Source organism: Centroberyx gerrardi, chromosome 4, assembly GCF_048128805.1.
Source record: "Centroberyx gerrardi isolate f3 chromosome 4, fCenGer3.hap1.cur.20231027, whole genome shotgun sequence".
Taxonomy (NCBI): Eukaryota; Metazoa; Chordata; class Actinopteri; order Beryciformes; family Berycidae; genus Centroberyx; species Centroberyx gerrardi.
In genome coordinates this window covers 1784445-1805344 of record NC_136000.1, presented here as the reverse complement: position 1 = coordinate 1805344, position 20900 = coordinate 1784445, and the positions used below count along the sequence as shown (strand labels likewise).

The following is a 20900-nucleotide window of genomic DNA, read 5'->3' as shown; positions in this document are numbered from 1 at the left end:
GATTCTCCCTGTGCCTCCACAACACAGTCCAGCTGGGAGACACCCGGAGAGCTCAAACCTTCGCCAACGCTGAACAATTCTCCAACTTGCTGTTCCACCCAAACACATCATTCCTATCACTTTGATTTTAAGTTAAATTGATTTCTTGACCCTGCAAAAATAACCTTAGGATTTGGAACCAGGTTTCTATCTCTGTTAAGTTTCATAGTTCTGGCTAAAAAACAATATTCGTCTAGTTTCAGAAATCTCAGATCTGGATCATCACCAAAATCTAATAAATTTCATGGAAATCTGTTTTTGAGATGTCCTGCTGACAGACAGACACACTAACGAAAGCGAAAACAAAACCTCTTTGGCAGAGGCAATGAAACAAAAACAAGATAAGTCCCAGCTAATAAAAAGACCCTTTTTACCCCTAAACTGGCCGACATCCTCTGAGAAAGACCGCAGCATCGCAGCATCGCCTTATTCAAAAGATTTAATGGCACAACAGCTTATTCCAATTCCATGAAAAAGGTAAAATGCAATTCGGAAGACAGAGGCGGCAGTCCAGAGAAAACGGAAACAGGGAGAATAATTTGAAAGTCTTTAGGAAGTCTCGAACATCTTCTTCCTGTCAGCTTTGTCTTCAATGTTCTTACGCCAGTCGCCGACCGCTTCGTTACCCTGCGGGACAGACGCTTCGTTTAATCAGGAGTTCAGACAGAAAAACACTTTCGACACTCACAATGTTTCAGATATCAGGAAGATATTCAGGTCTACAGAAGAGGATTAGGGCCACATGTGAAAAATGTGTTTGAGTTCTGAGATCAACCTCAGAATTCTCCGAATAAAGGAGTTTAAAGTCAGAATTTAAACGCAGAATTCTCACTTTATTCTGACTTTTTTTCTCAGAATTCTGACTTTAAAGTCTGAAGTCAGAATTCTCATTTGAATTCTGAGATTATTCTCAGAACTCAATTTTTTTTTCGTGGTCCTAATCCTCTTCCCTACAGGTCCTGATCAACATCTATAACTGTTTGTTGTGTGGGTAGCTCCCTAGCTCTTCTCCATCATCCATGATCATTCTAGGGTCACAGGAATATTTTGTTCCATCTATTTTCAGCTCCCTGTGACCTCTGACCTTTGACCTCTTCACTGTCGGTTGCCTGCACTGCAGAAATCTCCATCTTAACAAGTTATTTAGTCTATTATTGAGTTATAAAATCGTAATTTTCTTAAAGCAAGTGAAGAAATCTGCCAGTGGGTTTTGATAATTTCCCTTGTTTTCAATGCAAATCAACTTGTTTCAAGAATTTAGTAGAATCAAGAGTCATTTTCTTGACAGCAGTGCAGTGATCTGCCTTATTCTGACTGGTTTCAACAGACTGACACTCTGTTCTAGAAAACTCCTGAAACAAGTGAAGCTGCATTGGAAACAAGTGGAGTTATCTCTCCTCACTGCAGAATGTTTCTCTTGGTTTAAGAAAAATAAGATCTGAAGGTTGAATATGAGACTAAATGTTAAGATGGACGTTTTTTCTCACTGTGTAATGTTGCTGATGTAGGAACTGAAGCTGATTCTACTGTCGACTTCATTGCTTTCCAAGTGTCCACAAGCCCGACCTCGTACGGATACGACTGTCAGCCAGATGCCTAAAACATTCATGTTCCTGTGTGAAAGTTCCTCACCTCCTCTTTGACCTCCTTCTTCACTTGCTTCAGGTTGGACCTCAGGTCCATGGTGACCTTGTGTTTTCCGCCCAGCAGAGCCTGCAGCATGGTGTCGGCGGACATGCGGACCTTCTTCAGAGCGGGCTTCTTCACTCCGGCCAGCTCCACCACTTTGAGCTTCAGCTCCGCGATCTGCAGAGAGAGAGAGAGAGAGAGAGAGAGAGAGAGAGAGAGGGCTGAAGACCCGGCGTGCACGAAACACAGCAGCTAGCATGTTGTGAAACTTCAGATACTTCTACCCAAAGTGCCTTCCAGCATCATGATCATATACATTTTGGTTGGTTTGTTTGGTACCAAGTATGGTTCTTGGTGCGTGCTTGAGTCCAAACCCAAGTTCGATTGTTCCCAAGCCGCCCGGCATCGCTGCTCTGGTTTCACACTGTTAGAATAATGTCGAACCGCGGTACGTTTGGTAAAATGTTCATCATCAATGTGAGTCCGTCTGATGCACTTTATCGGTGAAAATGCTAAAATTGGAGAACAACGTGCGCCTCATGTTCTTTGCAATGATTTAGTTGATTTGCAGTCACTGACAGCCTCACCTGCTTCATGCTGCAGGTTTCTGAGCAGACAGGCAGGAGGTATCGGCCTGCTGGACAGTCTTACAGATCTATCTTCCATCAGGTCGCAGCAGAAGAGCATGCGCTTGCTTATTTCCTGAATAATGAGTCCGGACAGCTTTCTCACTGATGAACCGGACCACAGTTCTCTTGGAGCCGGACTCAGAACCTCCTACAGCTGAACTCGGTGCGGTTCCTTCACATCACCAACATCCGACACGAGCCGTACCCGGATTTGGACTAAAGGGCCGGTGTGAAAGCCCCCTTAGTAATTTGGGGGCCCTAGACAAAAGGCGAGCATGGGTTCCCTGAATCCCAACTCTCTCACTTTTAAATCCATCCTTTCTATATATAAACTTGGGTAGCTTTGCTTATTTTATTTTTTTAACTTCTCTCTCAGCTACTGACGCAGTGGCAAGGAAAATGAGCTTAAAGTCAAGTGGCCAAATCGTACTAAAAGTGGAACGGCCCACTATCCTGACTGTGTAGAGGGGGGTGACCATAACTCCAGATTGAAGTCATTTATTGTAACGAAAAAATGGGTGTTTTTCAAGAAGTATATTTCTTTAAATTGATGAAAAATAAGTTTATACTAGTTCTGGGTCCGAGACAGAATCAAACCTCTAACCCCGGCAGTGTTAGTGCCTGAGATACACAAGACCACATACTATTCACCACATACTATTCACAGAATACAATCTATAATTCAGAATAAAAAATGACTCTACCTCCTTGTCAGACTTGTTCACCTTGGCCTCGGCGTCGTACCTGTCCTCATCGATCTTATCGATGGCCTGGGACAGCTTCTTGCAAATGTCCTGTTGACAGAAATAAACGTTTCTCACATGAACTGACTTCTGCTTTTCACATGAAGAATTCATCTACCAACCAAAACCAAGGCTGAAATGATAATCCGGACTTTTTTGCCCGATATTGTCATAACAATTATTAATCACGATTATTAGTTGCATCCGGTCACTTTATTTGGATAGTCCGATGCTGATATTCAACTTCCTGTCAAGTCACTAAAAGGTCTACTGTGTTTCAAGTGATATTCATAATTGTGTGAAAAGTAGTTTATAGATATTCAGTCTCTGGACTAGGGTTAATTTTAAGGCTGGGTTTAATGTTAGAAATAGTGTCAGGTTAGGGTTAGGGTTTAAAAATGGGGGTTAGGGTTGTGGGTTTCAGTCTGTAGAGATCCAGCTGATCAGATACGATGGTTAGCTAGCTAACCAGCTGGCATTATCTAAACACTAAATCACATATGAGTGAGGAAATGTGATCATTAGCCATGTCTACTCAGTTCTGTTGAGACAGACAAGTTGTAAGTTTAGAAACACAATCAGCTGTTCTCAGCCACCGTTGACCAACAGATGAGGACCTCCAACATGGCCGCCTCTATAGAGTCAGAGTGAGGTTTTCTCAGGTTTTACCACTAGTGATGCCTGGTCTCCGCTCAGGTTGGGGGCGGGACAGTTCTCTGCCAGGTGAGCTTCCTTGGCGGCGGCGGTTTCGGTCGCTTCCTGCTCCAGCCAGGTGGCAGCGATCTGCAGGATCAAACTCTGCAGGACAAACACATCAATAATCAGTTTTATTTGACTTGAACAATATGATGTTATTTCATCACAGAGCAATGAACAAGAGGCAAACAGCAATATAATTGTGTTCAGTGTTACACAATGTTAAGACCCTCTGACAGCTAGAAGCCAATTATCTATTTCTTGTTGTTGTTGAGTAAAAAAAAACCAAAACATATAACTACAATTTTGTTGTTTTTCTCTTTCCTATTTTGACTGAAACTTTCCAAGGTCAAGGTATGACCTTGTGAGTTTTAGGAGCTTCCTTCTTTCATGTTTCTTCCTTCCATGTTTTTTACCCAGCAGCAGTGTTTTACAGAATATCAAATCCTTTAGACTCAGTTTGTCATGTTGTACGATGTCTTTACCTTCAGATGATGCCTGCGGCTCGATGTCATCTTCTTTCCCCTTTAATAACAAAAAAAACATATAATGATTTGAGGATTTCTTGGAAATTTTCTCACCGTGAGAGAGTCCATCATTCATATACAGTTAGCTTGTTTTGCCTCAGTATTCACAGGAAACACAAAAGTAAAATTTTAACAGTTTCAAATGTTAATTGACTGTTAAACACTGTCATCTCTTTATGATTGTGTGTTGAATGTTTTAATAACTGTTTTCTGCTGTAAGAGTGTTTTTAAGCTGCAGAACAAATTTTCTCAATGAAGAGAATGAACTGCCTCAAAGTTTTTCTAGATTTCTGTGGTGGGAATGTACGTTTGTATTACTGTGATATGCTAACTGTTCTTTGGTTCTTGGTATAATTGGTTAAAAAAGGAAAGTGAAAAACAGTCTATATTCATCATTCTATAACTGGCAGCATCAAACAAAATAAATGTGTACTTACTCAGACATCTTGGCAGCTTCAGACTCAAACTGAAAATTGAACAGACAACCTTTTAATTTAGGCATTTAAATTCAGAACTGAAATCCAGCTCTTATCTACAGTTTATGGTTGGGGTCTAGTTTCTGGCTCATGGAGACTCAGACAGGACGCATCGGGATCAGACCTTTGACCTCTGAGTCACAGGAGTTTCCGCCTTTATTAGACAGCTCAAAGTTGAGAGAGAGGAGAGACTGAAAGCAATCTGTTTGCTTCTGTGAATCTGCTGACAAAACAGTTGGAGAACATTTAAAGTTGTTCTGTATTTCTTTGTTCTGTTGTCGTCGTTCCAGCTGCAGCTTTTAGTTACCAAACCTTAACAACAAATATTTTAAAAGGCTTCTCAGATTTAGATGCAATATTTTCACGTGTGAATATTTCTGATGACTAACTGCTCTCATCTCAACACGGCCGTCATTAAATCTGTGAATATAGCGTGTGATAATTTCCTACACTTTTACCAATCAAATTCCAGGACTTTTCCAGGACTGCTCCATGTCATACAGCTCAGTTTGAAGACTGATATTTGTTCAAATGATTTAATTTGTTCTTGTCTAACTGGTTTGAATATCCAGGTCTGGTTTTGGCCTCAGCTCTCACCTGTAGCTTCTGTAATCTGATCATCTGTTATTGGAGTTATTATTCCATCAAAGATAACCAGATCTACCAGCAGCCAAACCTGACAGGAAACACCTGCAGGACTGAAAACTTTTGGTTCTGTATTATTTTCCAGGACTGGAAAATGCTTTTTTTTTTTTAAATCCTAGGACTTTTTGAGTTTTTAATTTTGAGTTTTCCATGAACAGGGAACCCAGTTATTTTCCTGAACTGGATATTTCTGTTGTGCAATTTTTTGTCATCTTCCAAAAGTTCAGTGTTACTAACACCCAAGTACTTTGAGAGTCCCTGTTATTAAATCTGTCAATATATGATTATTATCTGCATATATACAGAAAATGTAATCCTTCACTTGTTCTGATTTGATTTTTCACCAATAAACAGCATCACCTTTCCTTTCCATGCAGAACGCAGAAAGTAGAAGAAGAAGAGAGTTTCTCACCTATAGGAGACGATGATGAAGGCAGCAGAGACTTGGTGAAGGTCTGGACACACTGGGAAGTCTCAGGCCGGCAGCTGCAATCCGCCTGGTATATATGGGATTGGACCAGGTTTGCAGGTTCCTCTTTATGGTCGTGAAGAACTCTCACACCAATTGGCCGGTGAGCTCCTGAAATACCTTCATCCATCGCCCGGTCGCATCGTAAATCTGCTGGGAGGACGAGGTCACCGGGACCAGCTGGACACTGAGAGGACGGACAGATGGTCAGACCGGACATAAACACACGACCAAACAACGGTTATTCACACAAGACACTGGATACAAACCGCTTAAACAAAACTGAAAAGCGGTGACAGGAGACCAGAAGAAAGACATTAAAGGTTCAATACTATTCTGTTTTCAACTCTCCTCTGTCTCAGGATCAAAACTGCTCCACCAAATAAAAATCTGCTCAAAGATCGTAGGCCAATCACTTGAGAAACTCTATGAATCAGCCTACCATAATAACATATTAAGGCTGGCCAACAACATCGTCTCTGACCCCAACCACGTCCTGAACAGTGAATACAAACTGTTACCATCAAATCAGAGATATAGGGTTCCACGATTTAACAGGGTTAGACTGAAGCACTCTTTTGTACACCAGTCAATCCTAAAATTAAATATAGAGCTTAATTCCAGATCAAATGTACGTTGAAGGGCCTTGAATACTGTCTTTTGTGATTGTAATGATATGTTGAATGTATGTATCTTTGTGTCTTGTCTTAATTTTTGTCTTTTCTATGATGTTGCAAATGGAGCTGCTGTGATGCAAGAAAAATTTCAGACTGGATCTGACAATAAAGTATTATCATCATCATCATCATCATCATCATCATCATCATCATCAGAATAAAGTTCTTCATGATGCAGATAAATGTAGTTTAGTTCAAAGTTGAATTTAATCAGTTAAACTGAATGAATGTGAAGACTTAAGGTCTTCACGGCCAAATTTCTGTCTCAACCAATAGCAGAGCAGTGTGCGTGTTGACCCGACTCCCATTACCTACTGGTCATGGAGGAAATCTTAATTTTACCAGTGTCTACCCAAACCGTGTGGAAAAAAGACTTTAAATTTAACCACACAAACAAAATCAAATATTAACAATGTCTGCATTAAACATCTTTGATCATATATGGATATAAATGGAGATAAACTTGAATTCCTATAATGTGTGACCTTTAAGAACGAACCTCCTCTGCTGTTGTGATGTTGTTGTGTTAAAACCCCGAGCTGCATGTTGGATCCAGAGACGCTCAGGAAACAACTGAAAGCACAAAAGAAACAGAAGCTAGAAACGACAGTAAACAGAACAACAGCTTTGCCTTTATGCCCCAAAAGTCTCCTGACTGAATTTAAAGGCATTTCTTAAGAAATCCTATTCTATTCTAATTTCTGTACATGAAACATTCAGTCAGAACAGTTTCACACAGTCTTCAAGTAATTGCAAAAACAGAAAATTGCAAAATAAAAGTAATAATTCTCACCTTCTGCACGACTAACTGGAGTCCAGTTCTGATCAATAAGGTCCGTTTAGAAATAATAAAGTTTATATCAGTGGAGGAACAAGGTTGATACCTTGTAGTAAAAAATTTTTTTTTTAACTGGTCGTTTTTAAGCGTTTTTAACTGGTCACAGGGCCGGTGTAGTGGAGAAATAGGTCGTTTATTTATATATTATTTATTTCACATGGCCTGCTTGGTCAGGAATCATCAGATGATTGTAATAAACTCCATTCACTGCTAATCTGACTGAGATTAAATGAATGATATTGATAACACTCTGCAGTAAGAAGGCAGTGAGATCTGGGATCAGAGAGAGGAGGATCTGGAAGTGAAGTCCTCTGCTGACGCCCTGTGGTCGGTCCAGCTTCCTGTCCAGCTCCCTGACTCAGATCTGCTCTCTACTGTCTGCTGAAACCTAACGCTGCAGTATTCCTGTTGCTGTTTCACTGTCAGAAACTGGTTCAGTACTGGTCCACTTCTGCACCAAAGGATATTTGTACGTAGTAGTTAAATGTTAAATGTTTAGGTTTACCTCTGTTCATCTTGTTGTCCTTGTTTTTAGCTGTATATCTATTCTGTGTAAGTATATTGAGAGCAACGAAAAACCGGAGTCAAATTTCTTGTATGTGTACATACTTGGCCAATAAATCTGATTCTGATTCTGATTCTGAAAGGTGCAGCAGTAGTCCTGGATGGAAGCCCTGAAGGGACATTTCTGTTCCTTTTTGAAGGGTTTATTTTTATACCAAAGAATTAAAGTATATACAAATTTGTTCTTTGGTGTGTAATTGTTCCTTTACAGGTTCAGGTGCCTAAAGGTACAAAGGTATGTTACTTGATTTTATTTTATGTAGTTTCTTTTTACTGTTCTTACGGTTGTCATTGCTTCTATTTACTATTGTTTCATTACCGCTGCATCGTCTTGTTTGATTTGATGCTGCTCTGTAAAGCACTTTGTAAACCCTTTTTAGTAAAGTGCTACATAAATAAAGTTATTAAAAAGTTATTGTTACAATATTGGAACCCTAATAGGTGGATTCTTCTACCTTGTTTTCTGAGTTTTAAGTATTTGAGTTGGTTTTAAAGAACTGCTCGAGTCTCTACACAACAAATAAACAGTATTAGCTCTTAAATATAAATCTAAAGCTCTAAAATAACGAGTGTTCAGCTTCTCCACACAGTCCCAGCAGCTTTCCAACAGAACAATATTTCTTTTGTCTTGAATTTGACCGGAGCTTTCACTGATCCATTTATCTGCCATTTGCTCTTCTTCCTATACTATTATTATTATTATTATTCACTTTTGACAGCTGCTGGTATTAGCGGCTACAAACTCAGGATGTGAAGTCATAACCTCGTTAAAGCAGAAATCCATCCTGAAACAGAATTCAGGTTATTCTTATTCATCTTTAACAGATTAGTTTAGATTAATATGCATCAACAAGTCTCTCCCAAAGATAAAAACAACACACTCAAACTCTAATCTGTCGCATCGTCCGGATTCACTTTTTAGGAAGTTGAAGGTGAAACACTGTGATGAAACCTAGAGGGATTTTTCAAGGATTTAGGTACTTTCCGGTTTGCATTTTAATTAAAGCGTTAATTTCAGTGTAAAGGCCCAAACAAAACATCCTATGACTCCATCAGGTCAGTCTAATATTAATTATTAATAAAGCGGCCCAATAAAGAGTTCTTTAAAACTTGAACTTTGACAAATATGTCGATTAACTCTCTTTGTTCATAGAAATAAAATGTGAATTCTGTTTTGAGGCCGAGTTTTGCTTTAACTTTTCACAAGATGCCAAAAAAGAACCGAAAAAGCTGATGCTGAATGTAGATCTTGTGAATTTCTGGGATTTTTTTGAAAAGATTTTTCAGGACTTGTTCAGACCGTTCAGACTCATATTTACAAGGCGTGCGCTCGCCACCGAGCCAAGGACAAAATATCTCATGAGAGCAAATGTATGAAAGAAAACAGATTTATTAGAAAAGCTCTAATAGCAGGAAGTTGTCAAAAGTGAACATCAGCAGAGAAGCAACACTGCAGAGTGAAAACCAGACGGACGAGTCTCTGTCTGGTGAAAACCTTTAACTCTGATTTTGGTGATTTTCATGTTTTAACTTCATTTGAAGGACGACATGCCGCTCTGTCAGGTTTATGAAACGTTTCAAAACCTCAGAAAAATAAATCCACGGTCCATCCAAGAAGGCGATTGATAAGTCAAATGGGCATTGAGTCATTCCTGTGCTGGAAAGCGGTAAATCATAGGTTTGTTAATATTTCAATTTTTTTATTATTATCCTCATTTAGCTATTTTTATCTTTCTTTCTTTCTTTTTTAATGTCATTTTACTTTATGTAAATTATGTATTTTTTGTGTTTTACCAGGCTGTTTATGTTGCTGAGAAGTTAACATTCAGCAGAGAAAAGGTTTTCACCCGACAGCGATAGATAAGCTAACGGCGTCCTCTAGGGGCCACTTCCACTTCCCAGCCCCCGCTGTACAAATGTACAATGAAAGACCAAGCTCAAACTTATTTAAGATTTAATGAAACAAAATGCATTTCAATTCAATGAAAAGTGTAAAATCTTTTTGCAGCAATTCCATAAAAAGTGCTAAGAGCCCGGAGCAAGTTCAAGAGTTAAAATCTTTAGGAAGTCTCAAACATCTTCTTCCTGTCAGCCTTGTCTTCAATGTTCTTACGCCAGTCGCCGACCGCCTCTGCAGGCTGCAGACACAAACAACAACCGTCAGCTCTCTGTCTGTCCGTCTGTCGGCAGACCCAACACCGCACCTGTCTGTTCCCTGCTGCGGACCACTCACCTCCTCTTTCACCTCCTTCTTCACTTGCTTCAGGTTGGCCCTCAGGTCCATGTTGACCGTGTGCTTGGAGCCCAGCAGAGCTTTGAGCATGGCGTCAGCGGACATACGCACTTTCTTCAGAGCGGGCTTCTTCACGCCGGCCAGGTCCACCACTTTGATCTTCAGGTCATCGATCTGAGGATAATGAAGTCATGTCAGCGGTGTCGCAGCGGCTCGGGTCAACGTGTGGAAGAGAACAGCGTTTCTCAGCCCTTAAAACGAAGCCATGTCGACTCGCGGCGCCCGGTCACAGCCGGTCAGAGCTCAACCGAAGAATTATTTTCCCTTTTCGGGTCGTTTCATTTGATTCATTACCACAGGAGGCAGAGAGGCCGAAAACTATTCAGTATTTCACAAAAAAATTAAGAGAAAAATAGACATGATAATAAATTAGTTTAGTTGAAATATACTTTTTTCCTATCCCATAAATCATCTCACGACCCCCCCCAAAATGATCTCGCGAGCCCCTGGGGGGTCCCAAACCCCAGGTTGAGAACCACTGGAATAGAATAGAAAACTGTAAAGAGTAACTAAACCACAAAAACACTTTTTTCAGCTGGAAACCGATGTGTTTGGGTATTTGTCGATGAATTCAGGTACAAATCTTGACATTTTAGTGCAAAGTTGTTGGATTCTACAGATTACGTTATAAATACGCATGACGACTGCCCTCTATTGGTTGAGGGAAGTTGTTAAACTTAAATATATCATTATCAAATTAACAATGCTACGTTGATATAATTACTGTAAACACTTGAGATCATGTTGGAGACGATTGGTCTCCTCTGTCTCACTCCAGTAGTATTGTTAGTTCTAGTGTTTCTCCACATTAAGACTACATTTCCCATCAGCCCCGTTGCTTCCTGCCCCCCCCTCCCTGAAGAGGATGAACATGTTGGAAGTGATTTCTCCATCTTCCTTTCCCTCCTTCCACCATCTGCTGCCAGAAACTCTTTCAGCTTTAGCTCCGTTTGCTCCGGAAGAACAGAAGAAGAACCTCTTCCTGTTTTGTGCCGTAAAGCGATCCAGCAGATTTCCCTCCAGATCCACCAGGTGGAGAAACAAGGAGGATGCAGAGTAGAGGCAGGTAGAGGCTGACTGGGTGACCGCTGATGCTCTGGTTTATTTACGGTAATTATACTGTCTCAAAATTGTGTTAATGATTTATTGATGTTAAATGAAACAAGGATGCACTGTACCTCTTTATCAGCTTTGCCCACTTTGGCCTCGATGTCATACCGGTCCTCATCAATTTTGTCAATGAGGGCATGCAGCTTTTTGCAGGTTTCCTGTAGGAACAGACAGACATGATGTTCACTAACGGCTCATTATCCATCACTGATGTATTTAGAATAAGACACTTTGATGTTTAAAGCTGATAATAATAATGAAACTCCCAACTCATGACAACAAGTTTTTTCATTTATTGTACCGTGAGCAAAACCTGAAGCTAACCTGAACCAGACTGAGCTGAAGAGTTAGCTAACCTTTACATGTGACCAGGTGGAAATGTCCAGTCCAGTTCCTGCTGCTGGACCAGAATCCTTTACTGGAGGAACCTGATCTGAACTGGATTCTGTCAGCTGAGGTTCAGAGTTCTGAGACTGTGTTGTGTTGTCCTGTCTGTCTCTCTGACCTGTCTGTCTCTCTGTCCTGTCTGTCTGACCTGTCTGTCTCTCTGTCTGTCTCTCTGACCTGTCTGCCTCTCTGTCCTGTCTGTCTCTCTGTCTCTCTGTCTTGTCCGACTCTCTGTATCGTCTGTCTCTCTGTCCTGTCTGTCTCTCTGTATCGTCTGTCTCTCTGTCCTGTCTGTCTCTCTGTCCTGTCTGTCTCTCTGACCTGTCTGTCTCTCTGACCTGTCTGTCTCTCTGTCTTGTCCGACTCTCTGTATCGTCTGTCTCTCTGTCCTGTCTGTCTCTCTGTCCTGTCTGTCTCTCTGTCCTGTCTGTCTCTCTGTCCTGTCTGTCTCTCTGTCCTGTCTGTCTCTCTGACCTGTCTGTCTCTCTGTCCTGTCTGCCTCTCTGACCTGTCTGCCTCTCTATCCTGTCTGTCTCTCTGACCTGTCTGTCTCTCTGTCCTGTCTGTCTCTCTGACCTGTCTGTCTCTCTGTCCTGTCTGTCTCTCTGCTGTCAGGAAGACTAGCGGTTTCTGAGTTAATGTGGATCCTGATTAAAGACCAGCCGCTGCAGGTCTCACTAGGGAAGCCCTCAGCCGGGACGGGTCTCACCATCAGGGCGGCCTGGTCTCCGCTGGTGCTGGGGGCGGGACAGGTCTGAGCCATGTAGGTCTTCTTGGACTCCACAAGCTCCTTCTTCTCGTTCTCCAGCCAGCCGGCTGCGATGGAGAGCATCACACTCTGCAGGGAGAGGGGAGTCAGAGGAGACATGTCGCAAAAAAATAGAACTGTAAAAATAAATGATAAGGAATGTGATAATAACCCTTACATGACGTGAGCGACCTGGCTATGACGTCGCACCGTAAACTATCCAAACTGGGTCTGTTTTTACATCTCGGAGGTCCAAAGTGTGACCTTTTTTTTTTTTTTTTGGTTCAACATTTTTGCACGTTTTCCTGAGTAGTTGGAGTATCTTTGCTAATTCTATTGTTAATAATATTGTTCATAATAATGCAGATGTTTAGCTGTTATTGTGGACAGAGTTTATATCCTATACTATGTTGTCATTGCGGACACTGAGCATTGTTAAAAGTGATTATCTAAGCTAATTATCTGACCTGGGGTCAGTGCAACCACACACTCAAGGGGTCGCCTACCTTTCCCCATCAATGATCAATGCATACATTCAGTGATCTTTCTGTAGCGTACTGTGGTAAACCCTGAGGAGGAAGTGAGCACATGGTTCTGTCGGCCAATGGCAGCACTTTGGAGGCGGGTGTACTGCAGCCAAACGTCGTTAAAATAGAGACAGAGCTGAACACCGTCGCAACCAGTGAGGACAAGACAATAGAAAGTTATATTCTCTATTATTTTTTTCATGTCAGTCAGTCTTTCGCTTAGAAATAGGTGTTGCAAATTTTTTTTTTATTTTGGACACGTTTTGAGTTTTTTCACGTTGTATTCTTACAGATTTTACAGATGTTAATATTTCAACTCTTAGGTGAATTTCTTTTTTCCATGTGAACATTTTTTTTCCCATTTTCATCTGCCATTACACATGACAATATCTGTTGCACATGTGAAAACTTAATGTCACATACAGACAATTCACAGGTGGGAATATCACATGAAAGCTACCATGTGTCGAAAAAGCACACTTTTTTCACAATTTGCTGTAGAAACACTTTCATCTAATTCTGTAATTCTTCTTTTAAAAGCCAATTGAAAACTCACTTTTATAGACTTGCATTCAATTAATATCTCGTTTTATGTTCATTGTTTTGTTGTTTCGTTTCCATTCAAATTACTTGGCCGTCATTTAAACGTACGTTTGTTTTGCTGCTTTTTGCAACTTTCCTCATGTCACTATGTGTGTTTGTTTTTGTTCTTTTAATTGTTAAACACTTTGAGTAGCAAAAGTGCTATAGAAATAAAGTGTATTATTATTATTTATTATTCGGCCAACAGGAGACAAATGTCATGTCCACCACTGTCTATCGGTGCAGGGAATTGAGTATTTATCTAAATATAACTGAAAGCATAAAATACATTAGTTAGTATTAGTAGTCAGTGACGGCACCTGGTTCTTATTTTAGACTGAAATGTGTAACACGTTTGTAATGTGGCATGGAAGAAATTATTAACTTTTGGTGAAAATCCAACATGTGGAACTGGAATATGTTGACAGTTACAGTGTTGGAGGAGGGATGAGCTCTACTGAAGGACAGACAGGCTTGTAAATGTTTTCCATGAAGGCCTCGGCTGCACATCTATACTGAACAAAAATATAAACGCAACACTTTTGTTTTTGCTCCCATTTTTCATGAGTTGAAATAAAAGATCTAAGACTTTTTCTATGCACACAAAAGGCTTATTTCTCTCAAATCCACCTGACAGGTGTGGCATATCAAGATGCTGATTAAACAGCATGATTATTGCACAGGTGTGCCTTGGGCTGCTCACAATAAAAGGCCACTCTAAAATTTAAACAAATTTGTGAACAAAATTTGAGAGAAATAAGCCTTTTGTGTGCATAGAAAAAGTCTTAGATCTTGTATTTCAACTCATGAAAAATGGGAGCAAAACCAAAAGTGTTGCGTTTATATTTCTGTTATATATATATATTTCTCCTCCAGCAGATGTCAGCTCAGAGCTGCTGGGAAGCTGAACAGCCTCAGACTCACTTCACCTGCCTCTCTCTCTCTCTCTCCTCAGTTTAAAGAGTTAAAGTTTCTCAGACTGTCGGCTGAGCTGATGCTTGTGATGCAGACTGACAGTAACGGATCAGTCTGAAGCCTTACTGGATTTAACAGGCAAAGTTAGTAAATCAAGTCGCAATGGAAAGCAAGTCATTGGAAGTTGCTCAGGATAAGAATGTCAGCTAAATTTAATGTAAAATACACTGTTATAAATCTTAAGAACACTAGTAGTGATGCCCATTAGAAAGCTAGATTATGAAGAAGAGACCAGATTATGAAGACATGACAGAAAAAAATAAAATACAATAACTGCATTTGATAGACTGGAGTTTCTCAAGCTAACTTTTCTTTTAATAGAAAAAGTTGCAACCCTTCATATTATTTATCACACACATGTAAACACACATGAACATACAAACATGCACATTTTCAACAAAATACACACTAATTCAGCAGCAGACATTACAGTTTTTGTGCAGTCTGTATGCTGCCAGGATCAGACCGATATATTGACTGATATATTGGTTTGCCGATATTTCAAGCTGATATTGACCCTAAAAAGATATAATGGAAAACCTGCAGTGTCAGTGGAGAGTTTTAGTGTCCCATAATGATCTAAATGCTGTTTCAGAGGCTTTTCCACCCGGACAAGAAACACACGTTTTATATCATGAAAAATGTCAAATTTAAAGATGCTGAATACTGGCACAAAATATTTCCTATCAGCAGTTTCAAACCTGATGTGCTACATGTCTTTTTTCCCCCTTTTTTATGCTTTTATCTGCATAGATCAACATAAAAGTGATGTACAATACAGAAATAACTTCATATGCATCACCTCTCCCCCCTCACTATGTGTTATATTTCTTTTTATTCTCATTCCATTTTTAGTCATTTGTTTTATTCCTGTAAAGCACTTTGTAACATGTGTTAAGAAAAGTGCTCTATAAATACAGTTTATTATTATTATTATTATGATGAACTGAAGCTGTGGTGAGTCCAGACAAAAAGACAAAAGACAAACGACGACTGAAACTGATTTCACATGCGAGGTCGTACCTTTAGATGATGCCTGCGGCTCGATGACATCTTTTTACTTGAAGGAGAGGAGCAGACACATCGTTAGCATCTCAACAGGAAGCGCAGAATGACAAATTAACTACATGAACCTACAGTAGACGCTCTACTTTAAATCTAAAACCGTTTCAGTGAAGAAGAAGAAGAAGCAGCGACACTTACTCAGACATCTTGGCTGTTTGTTCGCTTCACAACCTGTTTGGAGTCAGAGAGGAGAAACAGGACATGAGGACACATCTGGTGCTGCTTAATGAGCGATTAAATATCAGAGCGATGCAGGCAGTCCTATGAAATGTGATCTATTAAACAGTTGATGAGGCCCGAGTGCTGACGGAGCTAAATTTGGAGGAAGGGGTCAAATGTCAGCTGACGCCTGTGATAAGTAACTTTACAGGTGCTCAAACAAATAAGCTCCACGGACGCAGACGGGATTTTTCCCTCCAAGAGGAATTCAAGTCTTAACTCTTCGGTTCAGGTTTCAAAGCGCTGGCAGTCAAAACCTTCGGTGCTACACAAATAAACTCTTTATGCTCCGAAAACAATGACATCTAGTCGACTTTTCTCTGATCATGAAGCTCTTGAACAACCGAAGACCAAAGCTGCAGAGCCACCGAGCGCAGAGAGTTGGGCTATTTGATTATGAAAAAAAAAATAAACAAAATCCAAAGAAATGACTCAAACTTCAATTTCTAAACTTTCCAAAAGAGTCATATACTTAAAAAAATGACTTCAATGATGATTAGATTGATCATACAGTAATCACACCCAAATTTGCACAAATGAAAATCTTCAGCAAAAGCCAAAAGCAAAAAAAAAGCAGAATTTTCCAACCTTAAATATCCCAAACTCAAACATCAATTTCTAAAACCCAGGAATTAGTCCGATCCTTCATCCTGCTGGATCACATTTCTCTCTCTTTGCTTCCTAACAAGTCCGGAGGTCAGGACTTTCATCACTTTAACACTTTACCAAAGGTTTCCCCAAAAGCACAGATGTAGTTTAACGCTTCTAACTTCGTACAGCAACATATCATTTTACCAGTTTCACCCACGGAGCACGCAGAGAGGAAGAAGTGAAGAAGTCTCACCTATGAACAGAAAGATGAGGAGACAGAGCCTTGGAGAGAGAGACGGGACACACTGGCAAGTCGCAGGGAGAGGAAATCACACTGGGTATATATGGGGGTCAAATTTGGATGTGGGGCTCCTGTTTATGGAAATGAAGGATCCTCAGACCAATGGGCCAGCAAGCGCCTGAAATATCATCATCCCCTGCCAACGGATAAACCGGCCATCTTCGAGGAGGAGCCTGGTGGCGTTTCTTTATATGACTCATGGTGCCAGTTGGATGCTAAAAAAGTGATGATGATTCACATTCAGTATAAAACCATCAGGCAATCTGAATACTCCACCAGATGAAGACTCGCTTGGGACGAAGTGTGGGGACAGCAGATTCATGTCTGTCTCTTTGCTGTTAGAATCTGGATTTCTGATTCAAGACAAATAGATGTATAGGAAGCCAAAGAACAGACTATCAGCTCTTTATTATGGGTGTTTTTTTGCAGGTTGTAGTATGTCTTATTGCAGTCAAGAGCCCAACATTTTGAATTATGATAAGCAATGGACAGGTTAACTGCAAATAAACAGCAGTTCTGGCCAGTAATTTCAGTCAACAGTTCTTCATCTTACTTTCCCACTCTTGAAGGAGCCGGGTCATTTTCAACACATCCGGGTGTCTACTGGACTTGTAATATATCACATATTCCATATCTTAATCTTATCTTAAATTACACATATTGACCAAACGCTGAAAACACGAATGTCTTGTCACCAATTGAACACATAGCTTTGTTGAGTGCAAAGGCAAGACGCAGCAGTTTCTCACAGCCGGCCCTCCACTTATAGAAGGTTGCTAAAACCAATCTAGTTTTCCCAGAGGGAATTAGCCGAGGGAAACGCCTCTTCTGAAGCAGCCGGCAGCTTTCGGCACGGAGGGAACGAGCACCGAGCGCCGAGCCCGGTTATCGAGACTTTACGTTCTTCTATATTTACACAGGATCCGTTATACAGCTGAAATCTCAAAGAGATGCAAGACGCTGCTGTTTGAGCTCAGCCGAGAAATACAAGGAACAAAAACATCCTACGACACCGCCGGGTGACAAGAGACCTTTTCCTAACATCTTCCCATGCAAGCAAAGTCCCAGGAACCAGCAGCTGCCAGCCTGACGCCCCATCCTGTACGTCTTCTCATAACATTTGTCCAAAAATCACATTTGATCATTTTACAGCAGCCAGTTTCACTCCGCTGGCCCAACAGACATCTGCTCTCCAACAGGAAAAGTCACTCAAAACAAAACCAGCATGCAGGAGAAAAAACAGCTCATGCAGGATTTCACTAATTCCAAAGCAAACACGACGGTGAACCTGAAAGGTCGACAACGCGCGGCGGCAGAGTCCTGCGAGCGACGGGGAAAATAGATTCAAAAGAGAGAAACTACAGGTGAATCTTTGATATAGCTTTTAACCATTGCTCCAAATAAAGTGTTTAACAGGCTCGCATTTCTTTCTTCTATAAATATCATCTAATCACTGCTGGCCTGGTTAGCGTTTCATCTTGGATTGCTGATCTAAGCCATGGATCTGAGAAGCTTCGAGCTCTTTCTTTAGCTTTGGCTGCAGGACGGCGGCAGAAGGCCTCTCATATTAACACTCGGGCTATAAAAATTGTGGGCATGATTTCAGGTGGGCCTATCAAGACAGATTTTCCATCGGGTAGCGTTACCCGCCTCTGGGTGACCGGGTCAGAAATACATTCTTACTAATTGGACTGTGCACAGGAATGCGTTGTGCTAAACGTGTAAATACTTTCACAGGCAACTTTAGGTGCTTTTCCAACACATTTTAGGGTCAAGGATCTGTTTATTGCAGTGGTTCTCAACCTGGGGGTCGGGACCCTCAAGGGGGTCGTGAGATGATTTATGGGATAGGAAAAAAAAAACATGTTTCTACTGTACAAATTTATTATCAGGTCTATTTTTTTCAGATATTTCTCCAGTATTTGCTTTTTTCTTATGAAATACTGAATAGTAAAAAGTAAAATTAATAAATTGTTTGATTCACTTTTTATTGACAAATATTTGTATGACTGGAATATTCCATAATAATGTATTGAGTATTAGATATGATATATTACAAGTCTCAGTATTGATTTTTGATCACTGAAACTGAATGCTGCCAACAAAATCTATTACAATAATTAGTTACATAAGCATTCACCTGAGACCTAGACTCACCTGATCAGAATGCTGTATTTGATACAAATATATGATGAAACATCAGTATAAATTATATTAGTCGGTTGTTTCAGTGAAAGCGGAGTTAAAAGTGAAGTCAAACCTGCCCGCTGCTTATAGAAAATGAATCGAAGCCGAACTTTGGCCACAGAACAGCTTTATATTTTCCTCCAGATTAGACTAAATTAACTCAGACTACGGTTCTGCATTATGCTGATACAAAGTAGAGGATTAAGCGGATTAAGTGGATGCAGATCATGTCAAAATATTCCAATAATTGATTTCCACTCCATCTTCACCAAAGGTACGAGCCTGGCCAGATCAGGCTATAGCGTGAATGCTAACAGGAGTATGGCGATGACAGATCTGTCTGAGGTGCAGACACCAGAGATGATGGAGTCTGACTCATGCCGGGTGTAACGTACACAGGAGTGTCAGGAGGTTTCTGGTGTCTCCCTCAGCAACAGTGTTATGCTATGGAGGAATATGGGGGGTCAGATTCATCATACTGTAAAGAGACGGGCAGATGTCAGCGAAGACGCCCGGCGGCCAAGTCGAGCCTCAGGAATGTTCTGCGCTGCGGTTTTGAATTCAGAAATGCAAGAGAAGTGTGTTGCCTTTCCTCACTATGTACAGGCGATAATAAATTAATGCTGCGTGTATTTGATTAATATCCATGATGTCTGTTTAGGCCCATCCAACATTCACCAATCTTGTTTGTTTGTATGCTAGCTGACATATTGTTTGCTAGTAGCACGGTTACTCCAGCTGTTTGTTTGTAGCATGTTTGCAGCTAGCATGAGGATATTTTGCCTTGTTAGCTTTTGTTTGTAGCATGCTAGCTGACTTTTGCTGGTAGTGGTTGCTCTGGCTGTGTATTAGTTGTATGTTTGCTGGTATATTAATCTATTAGCATGTTGATGTGTTGGCTTGTTAGCTTTTGTTTGTAGCACACTAACTTTGCCAGTGCCATGGTTGTTATGTTTGTTAGCAGCATGTTTACTGGGATATCTGCTAGCATGTTGATATACTGGCTTGTTAGCTTTTGGCTGTTTGTAGCATGCTAGCAGTACGTCTGGTCTGGCTGGAAAGAAAGGATATCAGCTGGGTTCAAAATTAATTTTATGACTAAGACACATGAAAAAATAAACAATATTAAAATATATCTCATGAAAACAGGTGTTATATGATAGTATATGTTATTGTAGCAGAAATATTTCTAATTCCAAGGAGACCAATCAGACAAAGCCTTGGAGGCCTGCAGGATTCCTGTCTAAAATATTGTTCTTTAATTCACTATTTACTTTTTAGGTATTTTAGATTACGCTCTTATCCAGAATGACTTCCATCAGTACCTGCTCTTCACAGGTGGAGGGGTTCAGAGATTTGCTCAAGAACACTTTCCTGGTACACATGGCTGATGGATTCCCATCAGCTGTTGCAGGAATTGAACTTGTGACTTTTTAACAGGAGAGTCTCTGTGATCACTAATCATGCCGCCCACTCTAATATTTTGCCCTTGAAACATGATTGTACATAACCAACTGGAAATTACACAACACAAGCAATAGGTCTAAAGTCCAATGAATTCAACAGTTTATTTTAGTGTATTTTTTGGAAGCAGGGTGCAGAGATTACAGAGATTGTAATGTGACTCAAAGGCCACAGGTTCGATCCTGTGACAGCCAGTGTGTCCTGTTGAAGCGTCTTTGAGCTTCTGCCTGCTCACACACTCTAATGTGTTGGATAAGAGCGTCAGCTAAACATGTAAAACGTAAAATGAACAAATTTGCCTTTTGACATAAAACAGTTCTGTCACACAATAATAAGACATGATTAATCCTGTTTTAGGGTAACTGATTCAAAGATATTTAACATTAAATCCAGAATGCTTAGCAGAGGTCCAGGTGCCACAGTGACCTGAAGTAAGTGACTCTTAATGGGAGACAGATAAGAGACACGCATGCAAACACGTCTGCACAGCAGACATGAAATTAATCAATTTTAAGAACT

General features: G+C 40.5%; 2 protein-coding genes across 2 annotated transcripts; both read right to left on the bottom strand.

The window, feature by feature from the left end:
* Positions 1–548: 548 nt before the first annotated feature.
* On the bottom strand, positions 549–5911 carry LOC139919288 (troponin I, fast skeletal muscle-like). Its single transcript, XM_071908982.2, has 7 exons — positions 5797–5911; positions 4701–4729; positions 4222–4261; positions 3710–3838; positions 3002–3091; positions 1672–1845; positions 549–666 (listed from the first exon to the last, which is right to left on the bottom strand). The coding sequence occupies exons 2-7, from the start codon at positions 4706–4708 to the stop codon at positions 589–591; spliced, it is 519 nt and encodes a 172-aa protein (XP_071765083.2). The 5' UTR covers positions 4709–4729; positions 5797–5911; the 3' UTR covers positions 549–588.
* Positions 5912–9871: 3960 nt separating this feature from the next.
* On the bottom strand, positions 9872–16803 carry LOC139919287 (troponin I, fast skeletal muscle-like). The gene is made up of 7 exons (XM_071908981.2): positions 16683–16803; positions 15758–15790; positions 15578–15614; positions 12432–12560; positions 11404–11493; positions 10166–10339; positions 9872–10070 (listed from the first exon to the last, which is right to left on the bottom strand). The coding sequence occupies exons 2-7, from the start codon at positions 15763–15765 to the stop codon at positions 9993–9995; spliced, it is 516 nt and encodes a 171-aa protein (XP_071765082.1). The 5' UTR covers positions 15766–15790; positions 16683–16803; the 3' UTR covers positions 9872–9992.
* Between the last annotated feature and the right edge of the window lie 4097 nt (positions 16804–20900).